Source organism: Schistocerca gregaria, chromosome 4 (assembly GCF_023897955.1).
Source record: "Schistocerca gregaria isolate iqSchGreg1 chromosome 4, iqSchGreg1.2, whole genome shotgun sequence".
NCBI lineage: Eukaryota > Metazoa > Arthropoda > Insecta > Orthoptera > Acrididae > Schistocerca > Schistocerca gregaria.
This window is the reverse complement of record NC_064923.1, coordinates 574,627,951-574,649,390: the sequence shown is the minus strand read 5'-3', so window position 1 is coordinate 574,649,390 and position 21,440 is coordinate 574,627,951. Positions and strand designations below refer to the sequence as shown.

The 21,440-nt window shown below is 41.1% G+C and overlaps 1 protein-coding gene across 2 annotated transcripts in view; it reads right to left on the bottom strand.

The window, feature by feature from the left end:
• LOC126365926 (endoribonuclease Dicer-like) overlaps positions 1-21,440 on the bottom strand; it is a 401,671-nt gene that overhangs the window by 247,011 nt on the left and 133,220 nt on the right. For both annotated transcript variants that reach the window (XM_050008684.1, XM_050008683.1), the window contains exon 9: positions 2,431-2,671. In XM_050008684.1, the coding sequence (XP_049864641.1) occupies positions 2,431-2,671 (241 nt within the window). The remainder of the gene's footprint in view (positions 1-2,430; positions 2,672-21,440) is intronic.

Here is a 21,440-nt window from a genome sequence, read left to right as displayed (position 1 = left end):
TCACATGCCAAGTTGTAGTTTGACAGCTACATCATAAATCTGAGTTGGCTAAGTCTATTCTTCATGGAGTGTTCAACTCATGTTGGAGACTGGTACATCTTTTCCTCAACCGCCTGACATTTCTGGCTGGAAGAAACCGCTGTATCTCTTCTCTTATGATGTGGTCTATGACTGAGGTATGGTCATGGTGATCTTTCACCCTGCCATAAGGGCCACATTGGGGAGTTAAGTTACACAAGTTTGGTCCAGCTCTTCTCTGTTGCATTCCCTTGAGTGACTGGCACCATCTGATGATTCCCTTTCATCAAGAGTGAGCTTTGTTGCCTTCTGTCTTATTTGGGTTCACAATATTGCACAGGGCCAAAATATTTCCCCACAATGCCAGGCCCTATTCTTCAATTTTTCTTCTGCTAAGCAGACTTGCTGCTGATTATCATCACATGTTTTCTTTAATTTGGCCTGGAATTTGTTCCCAGCTATCACACTTCTCTTCTTTGTTCTCTAACCACTGCTGGGTTGTGTTGTCCAAGTAAAAGTACACATTTTCAAAACACAATATCATTCCACCTGATGAATTTGACGATTCAGTTGAATCCTTTAAGTCATTCATCAGATCCTGACCAGCATCTCCAGAAAACAATTCTTGATGCCCGATGTCAATCCAACTTGGATTCCAGTACCCACCTGAATATACAGACCTTGGGAATGATTTACATCTTGCATTCTGGTTTCTGTGCTTGTAGATGATGGTTATAACACTGCTTAATTGGAAGCACAGTGATGCAGGTATTTCGAAGAATCCATTGCCTCTACCAAACACCATCATGTTGTGACCACAAACAAGTCCAAATCTGATAGCAGGGTCATCAATGAAGTAGAACACTTAACACTGAAAGCACATTTATGACAGACACTAATGTTTAGACAACAGAACTGCCTTTAGGATTGAGTGTGCTGCTCTTTAGATGAACACAGAATATTCCAGTGTTATAAACATACAAAATTTCAAGAACCTTCTAAAGTGATACATACTAAATAACCAATATTTGAGGTGACAACCTCCAGCATACCAGCTAGCAATGCTAACTGCTAGAACAAATTGCATGCAGCACACTTCATGACAATATAATCCCTGCACATTTTACATATCGTAAAATGAAACATTTAATGTAACACTTGGCTGACCAGTGGTTCTTTAGAGCTGACTACAGAGAGGGGAGATTAGATTTTAACATTCTGCAGTGACAAAAGCCATGTGAGGTGAAACAAGGGCTCAGATAGAGAGGGGAAATTAGTGTGTCCTTTTAGTAAATACTATCCCAGTGTTCCATCTCACAATTCAGGGAAATCAGAAAATCAAAATGGTGATGTTTGTACGGCAATCTGAACTGCTGTCATGCAAAATGTGAGTCCATCTTGTTCAATGGTCTTTGCACTTGGCCACCATGTACATCATATGATCAACCTTTGTATATCCATCTTATGGAGAGATGGAAATCTGCCTGGATAGTCTAGTGCACTGAAGTGCTTGCATTTGGGGCACAGGGAGGCAAGCTGGCACTGGATCAAATCCACTTCATGGATTAACATTGGGAGCTGGTGTGCCAGCCAACTTGGATGTTATTTTCAGGCTGTTTTCCACATTCACCACAGTTGATACCCATGTATCACCTCAGATACATGATGTGCAAACACTCTGAAAAATTATATCACATTTGACTATGATTACAGTATATGGATTCCTCCTCTGCTGCGGGACTGGGGGAGGGGGGCTCTGCCAGTAGATTAAAAATGCCTTTGGGTGAGGTGATCCCCTCATAACAACAGTCTATAATCATATGGATAAAGTTGATTCTTCACCAAATTTGGGAAGCACTGTACCATCTTAACCATGGAAGGGCACTGGGAAGGAAGGGAGGAAGGAAGGAAGGAAGGAAGAATAGATGAAAAGTGAACTCTATACAGATGAAAAATAAATGAGAGGAATTTGTTCCCAATATTATGAATAATGCTACTCTATTGTTAAGTATATTGTGACATTCTCAGAAAAATTAAAAACGGCAATAGGAAGTGAGCATTAAATGTTAGCTATTCTCAAGTTGAAGGTTGGTTTGAACACCACAGTGTTTCGTCTGTGACCTATTGCAGGTGGTATGTCCTTGATTTTCTTCAAACTGCAACCTGACTTGCCCAGGTAGTTACACATCAAAGAGTTTGGTTTCTATAATCCTTCGGGTTTGAGTGACCTAAGCTTCCTTTCTACATTAACCTTTCCTCTCTGAGGAAGGAACTCCTAGTTCCAAATGCTTGACTATATCTCAGTGGTTTATGTGTACCAATATGCAGTACTCAGGACTTCGCCTTGTGAAGGAAAGTACTGGCAAGATAATCTGTGACCTTGTGAGAATATTGTTTAAATAACTTACTTACCTTACTGATCTCATGTCCAACAGCTTTATACACGTTGAACTTCCCCAAAAATTTTTGATCACTTGTACTAACAAAAATATGATAACTGCTGGTTTTGTGGCGCGCACGTCCTTTTGACTGAATGTAAGAACGACAAGAATTCGGTGGATCAAACATAATGACTGTGTTGCAAACAGGAATGTCAATTCCCTCTTCAAGAACATCAGTTGCCACCAGCAGATTTGTTTCCATTTTCCTAAACCTGCAAGAAATATTTTAACATAGACTGTCAAACAAGAAAAATAATGATAAACAAATTGCTACCAATATAATGATAATTTACTGAAATGAAGAAAAAGCCACACACAGCTATTGACAATTGCATAACTTTTGTCACTATGCTTGCTGTAATAAACACACTCACATGTGAAGCCTGACTAACCACAAACACAATGCTTGAAAATGGACTGCAAGAGATAGTGGCGAATTGATTTGCACTTTGGTCACATCCTGCGGAATATGTAAGGATATGTATGGAAGCTGGAGTGGCAACCACATTTCCCCACAAGTTTTGCTGTTTCCGTGCTTCCAGTCATAAACATCTGACCAGACAATAGTGAATGTTTCTGCACTCTCATTTCTACAAATCAATGGTGTCTCACCAGATGAAACTTCAGGAATAAAATTCCTCAGCATATGGATGTGTAATAAACTGAGATGCTGCCACCATGTGGATAATTTAACCAAAAAGTTTAGTTCTATGTGCTTTACACTCAGAAACATTTTGAGTATGTTGACCTGCAGACACGACTGCTAGTACATAAAAGTACGCTCAATATGGTTTAGTCAACTTTGTCAATACTACTAATGACATAACTGTCTGAACAACTCATCTAATGTTAAATAGTACTTATTTTACAGGAGCATGCAGTGCAAGAATTATTTAAAGTTGATAACGCTATATCTCAAGGAAGCCTTTTTAAGGACCCAGCGATTCAAATTGACATGCCAATCATTCATTTGGAGTTAACATTAACTGTTACTTACAATGAACAATATTAGGAATAGGATAGATTGCTACATGTCGTAAAGATGATCTGTTGAGTTCCAGACGGGCACAATGAAAAGACTGGTACATATTACATCTTTCAGCCAAACTTTTCTTCAGCAAAGAAAACACACCCACCCACCCACATAGGCAGGCATGCGCGCACCCGCACGCACGCACGCACGCACGCACACACACACCCACACACACACACACACACACACACACACACACACACACAGTGAGCTTGTCTCATGCACACAACCGCTATCACTGGCAGCTCTGATTGGAATGCGACTGTGGGGTTGGGAAGAGGCACGGATAGCAGGGTATAGGTAGGGGCAGAGAAGTGTGCTGTTTGGCAGGGTATGCAGGGCCTAGATCATGGCCTGATGAGACAGCCAGGGACAGCATCAGGAGGTGGGGGTGTGGAGGAATAAAAACAGGAAGCAGAAAAAGAGAGGAGGAAGGAAGGGGAAAGAACAGGCAGCACACAATGAGGGTGTGGGATATCTGCTTTGAGGCTGTATATAGATGTCCTTTCCTCTGCTCAAATATTGGTGTTCTTGGGAAGGAGCTGGGGAAAGATGGTGAGGTCAAGTTGGAGGTAAGGAATTCCTAGAAGGTGACCAGGATGTGGTTAAGTGGGGGGATCACAGATGGATGGTGGTAGGAATTGAGAGATGCAGGGTTCAGTGTCGGGTTTAGGTTGGCTTTGGTTGGAATGATTGGTGGCACAGAAGTGTTAATGCACTGCAAGGATCAGGAGAAGAAGAATAGGTCTTTAAGAAGTCCAACATGCTCTCAGGCATGCAGCCAGGTTGATCAGTTGTTGTAGACCGAATTTTCGATGGTGTAATGTGCCATCATCATCATCAGGTTACTTCTGCTAACTGACATCCTGGACCAGAGTGCAATATATACAGTGACTACTTCCTCCCTCCACTGACCCTGTGTATGGATCGTGTAATATGCTGGCAGCGAAGGTGGTGGTAGTTTGCACTCAGGAGTCAAGTGGCGGTCATCAGTCTGCACTCAGGAATGCACTTCCGGGAACTGGAGATTAAGTGCTCTCCAGCACCTGGAAGTGCATTCCAGACACCACCTCCAGAAGTTATCCAACCTGCTGACATCTTATTGTCACCTTGGGGCACCACTACCCAACCCCTATCCTACCAACAGTGTTCGTCACAAACCCCTCATAGCACCCAAATCTAGCCTAGGTGACATTTTCGACATGCTACATCCCCTCGTTACTAACATTCCTAACCCAGAGCCAAAACAATACCAGAACAATGTTGTTACCCTTTCTACCAAAATCCTCGGTCCAATTCAAAAACCTGAACTTTAGCTCTACACATTTATTTAACCACGTTGAACTTGTTAAAGACTTACTCTCCTCCTCCTGATCCCTGAAGTGCACTAACATTTCTTCGCCGCCATTCATTCCATCAAAGCCAAGCTAATCCAACACTGGAATCTGCCTCTTCCAGTTAATACCACCACCTGACCGTGATCCTCTTCCCCTCCCATCTAACCACCTCCTGGCCACCTACCAACAACTCCTTACCTCCAATTTGACCTCAACTTCCCTCCCAGGTCGCTACCTAAAACACCAACCTTTCAGTTCCTAAGAACACCAACTATTCAGCTGAGGAAAATACAGTCTGAAAAGAGATACTGACCTAATCATCCTCCCTGACAAAGGCACCACCACTGTCGTGATGAGTCACAGTGACTACCTGGCAGGAGGCCTCTGCCAGTTATGTGACTCCTCCACCTATAAACTCTGCTGGAGTGATCCCTTCACAGAAGTCCAACATAACCTCCAACCTCTGCTTAAAGTCATAGGCCCCTCCCTCCCAGAACCTCTCCACTGAATCCATTTCCCTCCTCACCCCAACATCACCCCACACACCCACCTTCTACCTGTTCCTAAAATTCACAAACCTAGCAATCCTCGACATCCCATTATAGCTGGTTATTGTGCCCCCACTGAAAGGATTTCAGCCCTGATTGGGCAACACCACCAACCTATTGCCATCCATATAGTCTCTCATGCCAATGATACCAACCACTTCTTCAAAAATTCTCCACTATCTCCTCCCCTTTACCTTGTGATTACCTAGTAGTCACTGTTGACACAACTCTCTTATACACCAATACCCCCCCATACTCATGGTTTTGTCACAGTTTAGCACTACCTTTCCCAATGCCTTTCAGATTCCAAAACCATTACTTCATTCCTCATACACCTAACTCGTTTTATCCAACATAACTACTTATCCATCAAAGGGAAGGTATATACACAAATCTGCAGCACAGTCATGGGCACCCACGTGGCAATCTCCTATGCCAACCTGTTTATGGGCCATCTAGAGGAAAGTTTGCGAGCCTCGCAAAACTCCAAATCCCTGGTCTGGTACAGGTTCATTGATGACATTGTGATGATCTAAACTCAGGGCCGAGACACCCTATCCTCATTACTTCACAACCTCAACACCTTCTCTCCCATCTGAGTCACCTGGTCCTCCTCAATGCAGCATGCCACCTTCCTGGACGTTGACCATATCCTATCTTATGGCTCCCACCACACCTATTCCCACATTAAACCCACCAACCACCAACTGTAAGTATATTTCAATAGCTGCCATTCCTTCCACACCAAAACATCCCTCCATACCTCCCATAGAGCACGGCCACCTGGGGACAGCGTATCCTCAGTGACTAGAATTCCCTTCCCCAGCATGCTGAAAGTCACTACAAAATGCCTTCACATACAGGCACTATCCCCTGGATCTTGTCAGCAGATTTCCCGTGCTATTTCCCCACACACTCCCAACCCTCCCACCATCCCCAAGAGCCAATTATAAAGAAGTGCCTCTTTCATCACCCAATACCAATCCTGGACTGGTTTCATCACCCAATACGAACCCTGTACTGGAACAACTGAACTACATTATTTGCAGGGCTTTGACGATTTATCATCATGCCTTGAAATGAGGGACCTCCTATCAAAGATCCTTCCCACCCTTCCTAAAGTGAAATTGTTACTCACCCAACCTCAATAGCATCGTAGCCCAAACCTTTTCACTCCCAATCTCAACCCCTTGCCATAGGGATAATATCCTTGTGGAAGACACAGGTGCAAGATCTGCCTAAACCACCCACCCAGCGCTTCCTATTCCAGTCCTGTCACAGACTTACCTTACCCTTGTCAAAAGATGGGCCACCTGTGAAAGCAATCATGTCATATACCAGTTCTGATGCAACCATTGCACAGCTTTTTACATTGGTATGACTACCAAACAGCTATCCACCAGGATAAATTGTCATCACCAACCTGTGGCCAAGAGCACAGTCGACCACCCTGTGGCACAATATGCAGCTGACCATATCAGGCTTGATTTAAATGGCTGCTTCACAACCTGGGCCATCTTGATTCTCCCCTCTAACAGCTTTTCTAAACTGTGCACATGGGAGCTATCCTTACAACACATTCTCCACTCCTAAAATTATCCCGGCTTTAAGCTATGGTCTACTGCCCCACACACTACAGTTTCCATCTTCTGTATGGTATCGCTTCCTCCCTTTTCATATCCCCCACTCCCCTACCCTCATTGTGTCCTACCCATCCTTTTCCCTTCCATGTTCCTCTCCTTTTTTGTACTCCTTCTGTCCCCGCCCCTTCACCTTCCGACACTGCACCTCGCAGTCTCGTCAGGCCACAATCTGGCCCTGCATGCCCCACCAGAGAGCACTCTTCTCTCCCCCCCCCCCCCCCTTCCCCCTCCCCTCCTGTACCCTGCTATCCCACCCCATTCCAGATTGCTATTCCTGTGACAGCCGCAGCTGCCACTGGTAGCAGTCACATGTGTATCAGACATGCTTGCTTGTGTGTGTGTGTGTGTGTGTGTGTGTGTGTGTGTGTGTGTGTGTGTGTGTGTGTGTGTGTGTTCTTGCTCAATAGGCTTTGGCGAAAAGTTATAATGTATAAAAGTCTCTTCACTAGTGCCTGTTTGCCACTCAAGGGTCATCTTTAAGGTAACAATCTATCCTTTTTCTAATACTGTTAATATTTCGACCTATAGTTCCCATTTTTTGTTATTTAGAATGAATTGTGTAAAGTCCAGGATGGAATAACAACAATATTATGAAAGAGACAGACTGTTATTCACCATTCAGAGGACCCACTGAGTTGTTGGAAAGCACAACGAAAAGATTACTTAGATTTCTTTGATCCAAAAGGCCTTCTTCCGAAAGAGAAAACACACACATTCACACAGGAAGGCCTTTTGGCTGAAAGTTTCAATGTACAACAGTCTTTTCACTGTGCCTGTCTCCCACTCTACATCTCCTCTATATGATAAGTACCCAAACGAGCACTCATATGGCCAAAGCTACAATCTTATATAAGATCATCTGAATGTAACTGCTATAATAATCAGTATGTTTCGATTAATTTTAGTCATACTCCATCACTGGTACACTCTACAGCAAAGCCGGCCACAACATACAAAACCATACATGAGCAGGATGTGTGCTGCATGCATGCATGTGGGCCAACACACTTACTGTCTTGGCTTTGCTCGGTCATTCTCAGAAGTAGTCAGGAAAAGCGCAGTATCTCATTTAACATTATGGTGCAGCATTTTTTTAGTCTGCATGACATTTTTCAGAACAGCAGAATCATGGTGTCAATAATGTTTACCCCTTCACTAATTGTTCGTGGTACAAAGGATGTTCACAGGGCCAGTTGTCTGCACAAAAGGAGGCAGACTAGCGATCCATAATCACAAACCTTTAAAAATGAATGGGAATGATAGAAGAGTAGCCTTTGAATTCTCAGTATCTATTATGCAGTCACATAATTGATGAGTACCCCAAATGTGATATGCAATGACATTACAACACTATGCAGAAAGCATTTAAAGAGTTAATTTATGAGAAAACAGCAAAAAATTACCATGATCAACAGAGGGGATTTGTTGTTCTGTGCATCAGGAATCACCTTGCTATATATACGCAGGCATGAAGCATGTGATGAAAGTGGTAGCACAAACAGTAAATCTCCTGACATAACATGCGTTATTACGCTGTCAGTTGCAACAGTTTTCGATGTAAATGAATGATGAGTATGAAGGCTTTATTTATTACTGCAAAGTACTTTCTTTAGGTCAAAACAGATGCCTGGAATGATTATTTTACTTAAAACTCGCTATTACTTAGTTAATGAAGGAAAAAGGAAAGCAAGAATAAACATTAGAGCATCCAGATAGGACTGCAGACCCCTCATTTTTAGTGGACTAGTCTGAAAAATGAGAAAACAACTTATTTCTGATTTGATAGTAGTGCATCAAAAGAAAATCATTTTGTGAAAATAACAAATTCAAATGAAAACAGCATCCATTTCCCTACACTCACTGCTGCTAAAGAAAACATGAGGTCTGAAGATTTTTGGTGAACGTGGAAGAATTATAAGGCTAGTTTTCTAAATGTTTCAAGGACACTGTCAGTCTTACATCTGATATGCAAGCTATTTTTGAGACATTTTGCCATTCCAGTTGAAAGTGCCCTTGTACACGTGCCAATGGAACTGACTGATCTGAAATGTAATTCTTGTTTAAAAGACAAGTTCTTTTATGTTAAAATTGTCCAGTAGGTCTTCATTATTTTCCTTGGAAAGAATTACCATGTCTTTACAATGAGGTTGCAAACATTATAAAATACTTTGATCACCATAAGCGTGAAAGGGTCACCAATTATGAAACTAAATAAGTTACGATTATGTGACAACCAGAGTGGGAAAATCTGTGAAATTGCCTGTGTACGTCTATATGCCGACAGTCTGCGCCAGATAAAAATTACATCATGTCTCCAGCACATCACAAATAAATAAGTAAAACTGAAAATTTGTTTTGTTTGTGATTAATGTTGTTGACAAATATGAGATCAAGTTGTATGCAATGTGACTACACTGCCACCTAAGTGCAGTGCATTCGCTACTTGCCACTCTTCACACTCAAGACTGTGTGGCATGGCCATGAGGGAAGTGCGCAGACAGGCAAGAGAGTTATGCACAGGTGCAAGAGCATTGCTCGTGAGCTGAATTCTTGGCTGTTCCTGCTCTGCAAAATTTCCTTGCAGAGGATGCTTCTGCCTGTTACTGAACAACTTTATTTTATCCACTTCCCCAAATTATCTATTTCATGATGTTATTTACAGAAAATGATGAATGAGTATATGTTTCGTTTAAAGACTATTTAAGACACCATACCTAAAACCTCTTTCCTCATCACCTTAGCCAGCTTCATCCTCACCCACAACTTCTTCACTTTTGAAGGCTAGACATACCAACAATTAAAGGGAACGGCCATGGGTACCAGGATGGCGCCCTCGTATGCCAACCTATTTATAGGTCGCTTAGAGGAAGCCTTCTTGGTAACCCAAGCCTGCCAACCCAAAGTTTGCTACAGATTTATTGACGACATCTTCATGATCTGGACTCACAGTGAAGAACAACTCCTGAATTTCCTCTCCAACCTCAACTCCTTTGGTTCCATCAGATTCACCTGGTCCTACTCCAAATCCCATGCCACTTTCCTTGAAGTTGACCTCCATCTGTCCAATGGCCAGCTTCACACATCCGTCCACATCAAACCCACCAACAAGCAACAGTACCTCCATTATGACAGCTGCCACCCATTCCATATCAAACGGTCCATTCCCTACAGCCTAGGCCTTTGTGGCAAACGAATCTGCTCCACTCCTGAACCGTAAACCATTATATCAACAACCTGAAAACAGCTTTCGCATCCCGCAGCTACCCTCCAGACCTGGTACAGAAGCAAATAACCAGAGCCACTTCCTCATCCCCTCAAACCCAGAACATCTCACAGAAGAACCCTAAAAGTGCCCCACTTGTGACAGCATACTTCCTGGGACTGGATCAGACTCTGAATGTGGCTCTCCAGCAGGGATACGACTTCCTAAAATCCTGCCCCGAAATGAGATCCATCCTTCATGAAATCCTCCCCACTCCACCAAGAGTGTCTTTCCGCCGTCCACCTAATCTTTGTAACCTCTTGGTTCATCCCTATGAAATCCCCAAACTACCTTCCCTACCCTATGGCTCCTACCCTTGTAACCACCCCCGGTGTAAAACCTGTCCTATGCACCCTCCCAACACCACCTACTCCAGTCCTGTAACCCGGAAGGTGTACACGTTCAAAGGAAGAGCCACGTGTGAAAGCACCCACGTGATTTACCAACTGACCTGCCTACACAGTGACACTTTCTATGTGGGAATGACCCGCAACAAACTGTCCATTCGCATGAATGGACACAGGCAGACAGTGTTTGTTGGCAATGAGGATCACCCTGTGGCTAAATATGCCTTGGTGCATGGCCAGCACATCTTGGCACAGTGTTACACCGTCTGGGTTATCTGGATACTTCCCACCAACACCAACCTATCCGAACTCCAGAGATGGGAACTCGCCCTTCAGTATATCCTCTCTTCTCGATATCCGCCAGGCCTCAACCTCCGCTAATTTTAAGTTGCCGCCGCTCAACCTCACCTGTCTTTCAATAACTTCTTTGCCTCTGTACTTCCGCCTCGACTGACATCTCTGCCCGAACTCTTTGCCTTTACAAATGTCTGCTTGTGTCTGTGTATGTGCGGATGGATATGTGTGTGTGTGTGTGTGTGTGCACGAGTGTACACCTGTCCTTTTTTCCCCCTAAGGGAAGTCTTTCCGCTCCCGGGATTGGAATGACTCCTTACCCTCTCCCTTAAAACCCACATCTTTTCGTCTTTCCCTCTCCTTCCCTCTTTCCTGAAGTAGCAACCGTCAGTTGTGAAAGCTAGAAATTCTGTGTGTGTGTGCGTGTGTGTGTTTGTGTGTTTTATTTATTGTGCCTATCTATCGGCGCTTTCCCGCTTGGTAAGTCTTGGAATCTTTGTTTTTAATATATATATACTTTCACATGGGAAAAATATATTAAAAACAAAGATTCCAAGACTTACCAAGCGGGAAAGTGCCGGTAGACAGGCACAATAAAATAACACACAGACACAAAATTTCGAGCTTTCACAACCGGCGGGAAAGCGCCGGTAGACAGGCACAATAAAATAACACACAAACACACACACACACAACCAGCGGCTGCTTCGTCAGGAAAGAGGGAAGGAAAAGGGAAGATGAAAGGATGTGGGTTTTAAGGGAGAGAGTAAGGAGTCATTCCATTCCCAGGAGCGGAAAGACTTACCTTAGGGGGGAAAAAGGATAGGTATATACTCGCGCGCCCACACACAATATAGAAAAAAACTTCCACATGGGAAAAATATATTAAAAACAAAGATTCCAAGACTTACCAAGCGGGAAAGTGCCGGTAGACAGGCACAATAAAATAACACACAAACATCTGTATGGATGGATATGTGTGTGTGTGTGTGTGTGTGTGTGTGTGTGTGTGTGTGTGTGTGTGTGTGTGTGTGTGGGCGCGCGCGCGATTATATACCTATCGTTTTTTCCCCCTAAGGTAAGTCTTTCCGCTCCCGGGATTGGAATGGCTCCTTACCCTCTCCCTTAAAACCCACATCCTTTTTGTCTTTCCTTCTCCTTCCCTCTTTCCTGACGAAGCAACTGCCGGTTGAGAAAGCTCGTAATTTTGTGTGTGTGTTTGTGTGTTATTTTATTGTGCCTGTCTACCGGCGCTTTCCCGCTGGGTAAGTCGAGAGAGAGAGAGAGAGAGAGAGAGAGAGAGAGAGAGAGAGAGAGAGAGAGAGATCTACTCACCAAGTGATGGCAAAACACACACATGAAACACTGTTGTGATTTGCAAGCTTTCAGAGCCGGTGGCTCCTTGTTCAGGCAGAAGTGTTGAAGGGGAAGGAAGAAGGGTGGAGGAAAAGGGCTGGAGAGCTCTAGGAAAAGGGGTAGATTTCAGGAAAGTCACCCAGAACTGCTGGTCGTGGAGACTTGCCGTATGGGATGAGAAGGAAAGAGACGTTCTCCTAGGCCTCTCCAGTCCTTTCATCCACCCTTCTTCCTTTCCCTTCAACCCTTCTGCCTGAAGGAGCCACTGGCTCCTAAAGCTTGCAAATCACAACAGTCTTTTATGTGTTTTTTCTGCCACCGCTCAGTGAGTAGATTTTTTTCTCAATTCATTTAAATAATTTTATCAATAATGATTGTTTTCATTTGTGTGTGTGTGTGTGTGTGTGTGTGTGTTTTACTAAAGAAATGTGCTAGTATAACTGTCAGTGTCATTAAACATGTTAAAAAATATCAGATTTATTTTTTATTAGCAAATATGTAGAATATGTTGAAATGGGAAGGTAAAATGTTATTAGCTCTTCATGTAACCCTTATACCCCTGAAGACATTTCTTTCACCTCTGGAAATGTTTGATTATGTGAAAATGCTTAGTCACACCTTGCTCAGAGAATCCAGATTAAACTGAAGGTCCCCCAAGAAGTTGCTGGTTACGTCAATTCAAAGGCCACAGGAAGGCAACAGCATACCACCACCAACAGGACTGTGCCCAATAATGCACCGTGGTGATTAATCTTTGGATTGATGACAGATTTAAGTAAAGCTAAGAAAAATCCAATGTTATAGTAGATGTTCAATATAAGTAGTAAGGAAGTTTCACAACATGAAGCACAAGTTTATGGGTAATGTTTTCATTTTCTGCTACACTATTCACAGATCCCTTTTCGTCTGTATCTTCCAATGAGCTGTAACGATGAAAATGAATACTTCCCTAATGCCTCCATGTTGCTATCAGTTATTTCCATTGTGGTTTGTCTCATAACATATATAATCTAAACCATTTGAATTCAGATACAGGAAACATATCAAAATTGCGCTAAAATTTCACCATAAACACTGAAAAGCTGACATTAACAAACAGCAAAATTATAATAAAATTTTGTCATACATACATACAATAAATTCTGCCCCTTAATTACCCCTTGCTTAAATGATCTGCTGTAGCCTTATTTTTTTTAAATTTCTGGCTTCATTTTAAATGTTTTTTTCCCATTAACTTGTTATACATTGTCATCCCCATTTACTGTGTATACCGAGGATTCTATGTATATAATTTCAACTGATGTGTGAGTAGTATAAAATTATTTTTATTTCTCGTGTTACACAAGTGATTAAAACAACTCTCCTCAAACAAATTTTGTCTGCTATGTAGGAGAATTATAATTTCATGAATGTACATGAAGGGGATAATTGGGATTTGTAGTTTCTGAAATAATGGGCAACAAGACTGTTTGCCATGCAGTATTCATGTATCTGACAATTTTCTTTTGTAGTTTTAGTAGGCGTGATATACTACTTGAAGTTCCCGAGAAAACTATACCATATCTAATAACAGATTCAAAATAAATATGACAAACAAATTTTCATGCACTCAAGTCAGTGGTATTTGCTAGTATCTGCATTTTAAATGCAAAACTGCATAGTTTATTTGATAGGGAGTCACTATTTCCATTCTAGCTTAAGTTCTTGTCAACATTTCCCTTGGTTTCAGAAAAATTAATCGCAGTACTTTCCCTACTGGAGCTGGAGCCCAATTTTTCTAAGCGCATCTAATTAGAAGCTCCTAACGGATTTCTTTAAATTAAAAAGTTAGGATTCAGCAGTATCCCATTAAGCATGCTGCTGCAGGCACCTGCAGACAAGTAGGGTCAAAATGCTTACACACCAACACTACACACAACTGTAACAGCTAATAAGGAGACTAGGCTCAAGATATGTGATTGTAACAGCATGAGTTTTACAGAAATATTCAATCCAAATAAAATTACTAATGTTTTATTACATTTCACAAACAAGACATTCCACTTTATACAAGTGATTAAATACTCCAAGGAATTGCAAGATGCGGACTGCTTTTCGAAGTCTTATCATGAAATAGGGATATTTCTGCAGATTTAATTCTTTTTGTCAGAGAAAGAAGTGATTCACAACAAAAAGTTGACCCAAACATAGACACTCAGCCACATATCAGAGTAACTTGGAAAACTGATCTACATTAATGTCACTATTCCATTGTAAGAAGTTCCTGCTGCTGTCACTAATGTCCTTTGCAGAGCAGAATTTCAGAAATCAATTATGTCAACAGAAGCTGCAAGTATAGAATATCTGGTGAAACTAAAAATGGAGTGTGTAATATCACTTTCTTGTTGTTGTTGTGGTCTTGAGTCCTGAGACTGGTTTGATGCAGCTCTCCATGCTACTCTATCCTGTGCAAGCTTCTTCATCTCCCAGTACTTACTGCAACCTACATCCTTCTGAATCTGCTTAGTGTATTCATCTCTTGGTCTCCCTTTACGATTTTTACCCTCCACGCTGCCCTCCAATGCTAAATTGGTGATCCCTTGATGCCTCAAAACATGTCTTACCAACCGGTCCCTTCTTTTTGTCAAGTTGTGCCACAAACTCTTCTTCTCCCCAATTCTATTCAATACCTCCTCATTAGTTATGTGATCTACCCATATAATCTTCAGCATTCTTCTGTAGCACCACATTTCGAAAGCTTCTATTCTCTTCTTGTCCAAACTATTTATCATCCATGTTTCACTTCCATACATGGCTACACTCCATACAAATACTTTCAGAAACGACTTCCTGACACTTAAATCTATACTCGATGTTAACAAAGTTCTGTTCTTCAGAAACGCTTTCCTTGCCATTGCCAGTCTACATTTTATATCCTCTCTACTTCGACCATCATCAGTTATTTTACTACCTAAGTAGCAAAACTCCTTTACTACTTCAAGTGTCTCATTTCCTAATCTAATTCCCTCAACATCACCCGATTTAATTTGACTACATTCCATTATCCTAGTATTGCTTTTGTTGATGTTCATCTTATATCCTCCTTTCAAGTCACTGTCCATTCCATTCAACTGCTCTTCCAAGTCCTTTGTTGTCTCTGACAGAATAACAATGTCATCAACAAACCTCAAACTTTTTATTTCTTCTCCATGGATTTTAATACCTACTCCAAATTTTTCTTTTGTTTCTTTTACTGCTTGCTCAATATACAGATTGAATAACATCGGGGAGAGGCTACAACCCTGTCTCACTCCCTTCCCAACCACTGCTTCCCTTTCATGCCCCTCAACTCATAACTGCCATCTGCTTTCTGTACAAATTGTAAATAGCCTTACGCTCCCTACCACCTTTAGAATTTGAAAGAGAGTATTCCAGACAACATTGTCAAAAGCTTTCTCTAAGTCTACAAATGCTAGAAACATAGGTTTGCCTTTTCTTTATCTTTCTTCTAAGATAAGTCGTAAGGTTAGTATTGCCTCACGTGTTCCAACATTTCTGCGGAATCCAAACTGATCTTCCCCAAGGTCCGCTTCTACCAGTTTTTCCATTCGTCTGTAAAGAATTCACGTTAGTATTTTGCAGCTGTGACTTATTAAACTGATAGTTCGGTAATTTTCACATCTGTCAACACCCTCTTCCTTTGGGATTGGAATTATTATATTCTTCTTGAAGTCTGAGGGTATTTCGCCTGTCTCATACATCTTGCTCACCAGGTGGTAGAGTTTTGTCATGACTGGCTCTCCTAAGGCTGTCGGTAGTTCTAATGGAATGTTGTCTACTCCGGGGGCCTTGTTTCGTCTCAGGTCTTTCAGTGCTCTGTCAAACTGTTCCCGCAGTATCGTATCTCCCATTTCATCTTCATCTGCATCCTCTTCCATTTCCAGAACATTGTCCTCAAGTACATCGCTCTTGTATAAACCCTCTATATACTCCTTCCACCTTTCCGCCTTCCCTTCTTTGCTTAGAACTGGGTTTCCATCTGAGCTCTTGATATTCATACAAGTGGCTCTCTTTTCTCCAAAGGTCTCTTTAATTTTCCTGTAGGCAGTATCTATCTCACCCCTAGTGAGATAAGCCTCTAAATCCTTACATTTGTCCTCTAGCCATTCCTGCTTAGCCATTTTGCACTTCCTGTCAATCTCATTTTTGAGACGTTTGTATTCCTTTTTGCCTGCTTCATTTACTGCATTTTTATATTTTCTCCTTTCATCAATTAAATTCAATATTTCTTCTGTTACCCACAGATTTCTATTAGCCCTCGTCTTTTTACCTACTTGATCATCTGCTGCCTTCACTACTTCATCCCTCAGAGCTACCCATTCTTCTTCTACTGTATTTCTTTCCCCTATTCCTGTCAATTGTTTGCTTATGCTCTCCCTCAAACTCTGTACAACCTCTGGCTTAGTTAATCCAGGTCCCATCTCCTTAAACTCCCACCTTTTTGTAGTTTCTTCAGTTTTAATCTACAGTTCATAACCAATAGATTGTGGTCAGAGTCCACATCTGCCCCTGGAAATGTCTTACAATTTAAAACCTGATTCCTAAATCTCTGTCTTACCATTATATAATCTATCTGATACCTTTTAGTATCTCCAGGGTTCTTCCATGTATACAACCTTCTTTTATGATTCTTGAACCAAGTATTAGCTATGATTAAGTTATGCTCTGTGCAAAATTCTACCAGACGGCTTCCTCTTTCATTTCTTCCCCCCAATCCATATTCACCTACTATGTTTCCTTCTCTCCCTTTTCCTACTAACGAATTCCAGTCGCCCGTGTCTATTAAATTTTCGTCTCCCTTCACTACCTGAATAATTTCTTTTATCTCATCATACATTTCCTCAATTTCTTCATCATCTGCAGAGCTAGTTGGCATATAAACTTGTACTACTGTAGTAGGCGTGGGCTTTGTGTCTATCTTGGCCACAATAATGCGTTCACTATGCTGTTTGTAGTAGCTTACACGCACTCCTATCACCTTATCATTCCAAATACGTAGACGACATTCAGAAAGTGTCACGGATGATTTATAGTGCCTGTTGCTTGAATTTTGAGGACTCATCTGTTGGTTAACAACCAAAGCACTGTGATACAGTTAGATTTTTTCATTATGCTTTTCCATATTGTAAACCGCTGAACAACTGCTTAAGAGTAAAGCAATTCTTTCATACATATTTACAAGGAGAATAGTGCAGAGTGATTCTAACATTATAACAAGAACATATCAGACCAAGACAGCAGTGGACAAAAGTTCACACTGGAGAATTTGAATAGAAGTGGTTGTGGTGGACAGTGTAGTATCACACAATTGTCGACATTAGCGTTTGTTCTCCTACCACTAGTCCAATAACAGGTAATGTCTAATCTGGCTACATATTGTTTGAATGGACTATTATTTAATTTTTCTCTCTTTGAAAATGATTTGTTTCTTCTTCCCCCTCCCCCTTTCCCCTTTCCTTTTCCCCTGTGAGGCAAGTAAATGATGTGGTCGACTAGCTGCTACTGCATCTCCCATGTACCCACAACATGCTAACAAGACAATCTTACATCATCACAGGCATTACTTTTTTTTAAATTATTATGATCTGCTTTCATAGACCAATTGGAAAAGTTATCATAAAAGGAATGAGACTTGTTAATTAGGAATGAGACTTGTTAATTAGCTCTGATGAGCAAACATAACATCAATTTTACCCAAATACATTACACATTAGAAAAAGGAAAGCTTCTGTTCTCTCGTATCAGTGAAGAAAGAGAAATCACACTTAAACCTTCATTCAAGTTAGCTCCCTTTTTTATTTCTTGAGATTTTTTCAAAAGCAGATGCAATCTGTAATCTGTTCTGAGAAAAGGCAATCAACTCAGAAAAATATTTAGCTGCTATCTCTTTTCCATCACTACTACTGTATTTACTCAAGTATAATATGACTCTGAAATTAAATCGACCCCCTTTCTTCCAAGAGATTTCTTGAGAAAAATTTACTTTTAACATACTCTGACTAATCAAAATTAAAACTGTTTTATTGTTGTAAAGTATCTGCCAGAAATGTTGAAACTTTACCTATTGTAACATTATGCCATTTACTGCTTGTCTACATTTTGACAAAACAAGGAGAAATAAACTAAATGAAAAAAATAGTTTACATTAATTTGTGGCCCGTTAACTTTTCTACCTTTTTCACGGACTAACCCTGTCATCTGTGGTGTCACTGTTTTTAACCATCATGATCATCCTAACAGCACAGATGTGAAATTTATATCTTCGTCATCGTAAATATTTGGCTGTTTCTTCTGAATATGTTGCGAATTGCGAGGTTGTGGTTAGTATGGCATCTGAGAACACAGTTCTTTCTATTACCTGAATATATATTGGATTTCCCTTCTATATTTCACTTCTATACAGACATGAGAATGTTACAATATCTCTTGCTTCTAAACTTACTGTCTGCCGACCACTCTCTCTCAACCGTACATCACAGTGAGTGATGGCAACACTGTAGCGCCAAACACATAATCAAAATTAAAACTGTTTTATTGTTGTAAAGTATCTGTCAGAAATGTTGAAACTTTACCTACTGTAACATTATGCCATTTACTGCTTGTCTACATTTTGACAAAACAAGGAGAAATAAACTAAATGAAAAAAATAGTTTACATTAATTTGTGGACCGTTAACTTTTCTACCTTTTTCACGGACTAACCCTGTCATCTGTGGTGTCACTGTTTTTAACCATCAGGATCATCCTAACAGCACAAATGCGAAATTTATATCTTTGTCATCGTAAATATTTGGCTGTTTCTTCTGAATATGTTGCGATTTGCGAGGTTGTGGTTAGTATGGGATCTGAGATCACAGTTCTTTCTATTACCTGAATATATATTGGATTTCACTTCTATATTTCACTTCTATACAGACATGAGAATGTTACAATATCTCTTGCTTCTAAAATTACTGTCTGCCCACCACTCTCTCTCAACCGTACATCACAGTGAGTGATGGCAGCACTGTAGCGCCAAACACATATGTACACCTGTGGCCTCAATTTAGACTTTTTTGTCTCCTGCAGAAATTAATACCTTTGTTAGTATTTGTTCATTTTTGAAGTCAATTAAATTCCGACTACAAATGGAGTCTGGCAAACTGCAGTTTGTTCCTAAAAAGCCAAAGTACATGGTATACTTTCCTATAGTTGGCAACATGTAATTTGCAGCCTGCTCACCACTCCCCTCACCACACTCATGTAGCTCTCAACAAAGCAGGTATCACTCTTCCCCCTCCAAACTGTCCATAGTTCTGTGCTAGAGCAACTGTGAAACACAAACTCCGATACCTTCCAGGATTCAAGTCATATGTAACAACAGCAACTAATAAATAAGTAGAAGATTGTAGTCACGATTCAGTCCAATTCTCGAATTTTCACTTGTCCCAAGATCCACTGATGTCTGTCGGTACTATCTCCATGAGTGGACTTGCTGCTGGAGTTTATCATCACTATAATTACAGACACTTTAACACTAATGATTTTGTTTGTTAGGTAGTTCGTTCTGAATGGCTTTTACTTCTTATTTTATCCGAATGCCATCATCATTTTTTAAAGGCCCATCCACATGCAATTTGTCTGCGCAAATGTCAGCACACATCATATCTACATAGACACATCATTGCATGTGAACATCAGAATTACGCAGATATTAGATATGCACAAACCTGGTAGTTGGAGTTGGAAGGTTTGAGCAAAATTGCTTAATCAAATAAAATCTTCAGGTTCAGGATGTACAACAATTAGGTTGGTTTCAGAGTACACTGATGCAATAGCTCCATACTTAATAATCAGATACAACCACTCACTCGATGAAAGATCTGTACCGAAAGACTGGAAAGTTAGCAGGTCACACAAACATCAAGAAAGAATGAAATTACAATGAAATCCAGACCTTTTTAGCTGTTTACAGGCATCGATAATTATCAACGGGGATGGCTGAAAATGAGTGCCCCAACCAGGAGTCAAACCCAGGACCTCCTGCTTACATGGCAGATGCTCTATCCGACTGAGTCATCAAGGACACAGAGGATAGTGTGACTGCTGGGACTTTCTGTTTTGCTCACCGTGAGACTCACATTTCCAGCTTATTGTCCACACTGTACATTTGTAGTGTCCATGCCCACTATACTCATTACTCACGACAACCAATCTACCAAATTCCGTATGAGTTTGAGCAATGTGAGTGCATCCGCACTGAAGATCATCATTGGCAGGTAAGCCTCATCTATATATGCATATGGTATCTGTTCTTTCGGACCAAGGTGAGTGGCTTAGGATTCTAGGTGTAAGGAAGGATTCCTCTAAATAGTCCATGAATAGGTTAGCATAGGATAGTGCCATGCGAGTGCCCATAGCCATACATTAGATTCGTTTGTAGGTGATGCCTTCAAAGAAGAAGTAATTGTAAGTGAGGATATAGTTGGTCATGGCGACTAGGAAGGAGGTTGTTGGTTTGGAATCCATCAGGTGTTGGGAAAGGTAGTATTCAACAGCAGTAAGGCCATGGGCATTAATGATGTTAGTGTAAACAGAGGTGGCATCATTAGTGACGATCAGGGCACCATGTGGTAAAGGGACAGAAACTATGGAGAGACAGTGGAGGAAATGGTTGGTATCTTTTATATAGGAGGGTAGGTTCTGAGTAACAGGTTGAAGGTGTTGGTCTACGAGAGCAGAGGTTTTCTCAGTGGGGGCACAGTAAGTGGCCACAATGTGCTGTCCTGGGTAGTTGGGTTTACAGATTTTAGGAAGCATTTAGAAGTTACGAGTGCGGGGAGTGGAGGGGGTGAGCAGAGAGATGGACTGCAGGAAGAAGTTCTGGGATGGGCCTAAGAATTTGAGGAGTGACTGGATATCTGTCGGATTTCTGGAATGGGGTCACTGTGGCAAGGTTTGTTGGTGGATGTACCTGACAGCTCTGTTTCATCCTTCTCGTGATTTTTCTCATGTATTTGGGTGGTAATTATTTATTTATTTGCAAATTTTTCTGATGTAATTCTGCTTTATTTACGTAATTTTTTTGCATTTTTCTCCATTATCGTAGATCCTTGCTCTTTCCATTTTCGTCAATAAAGAAAA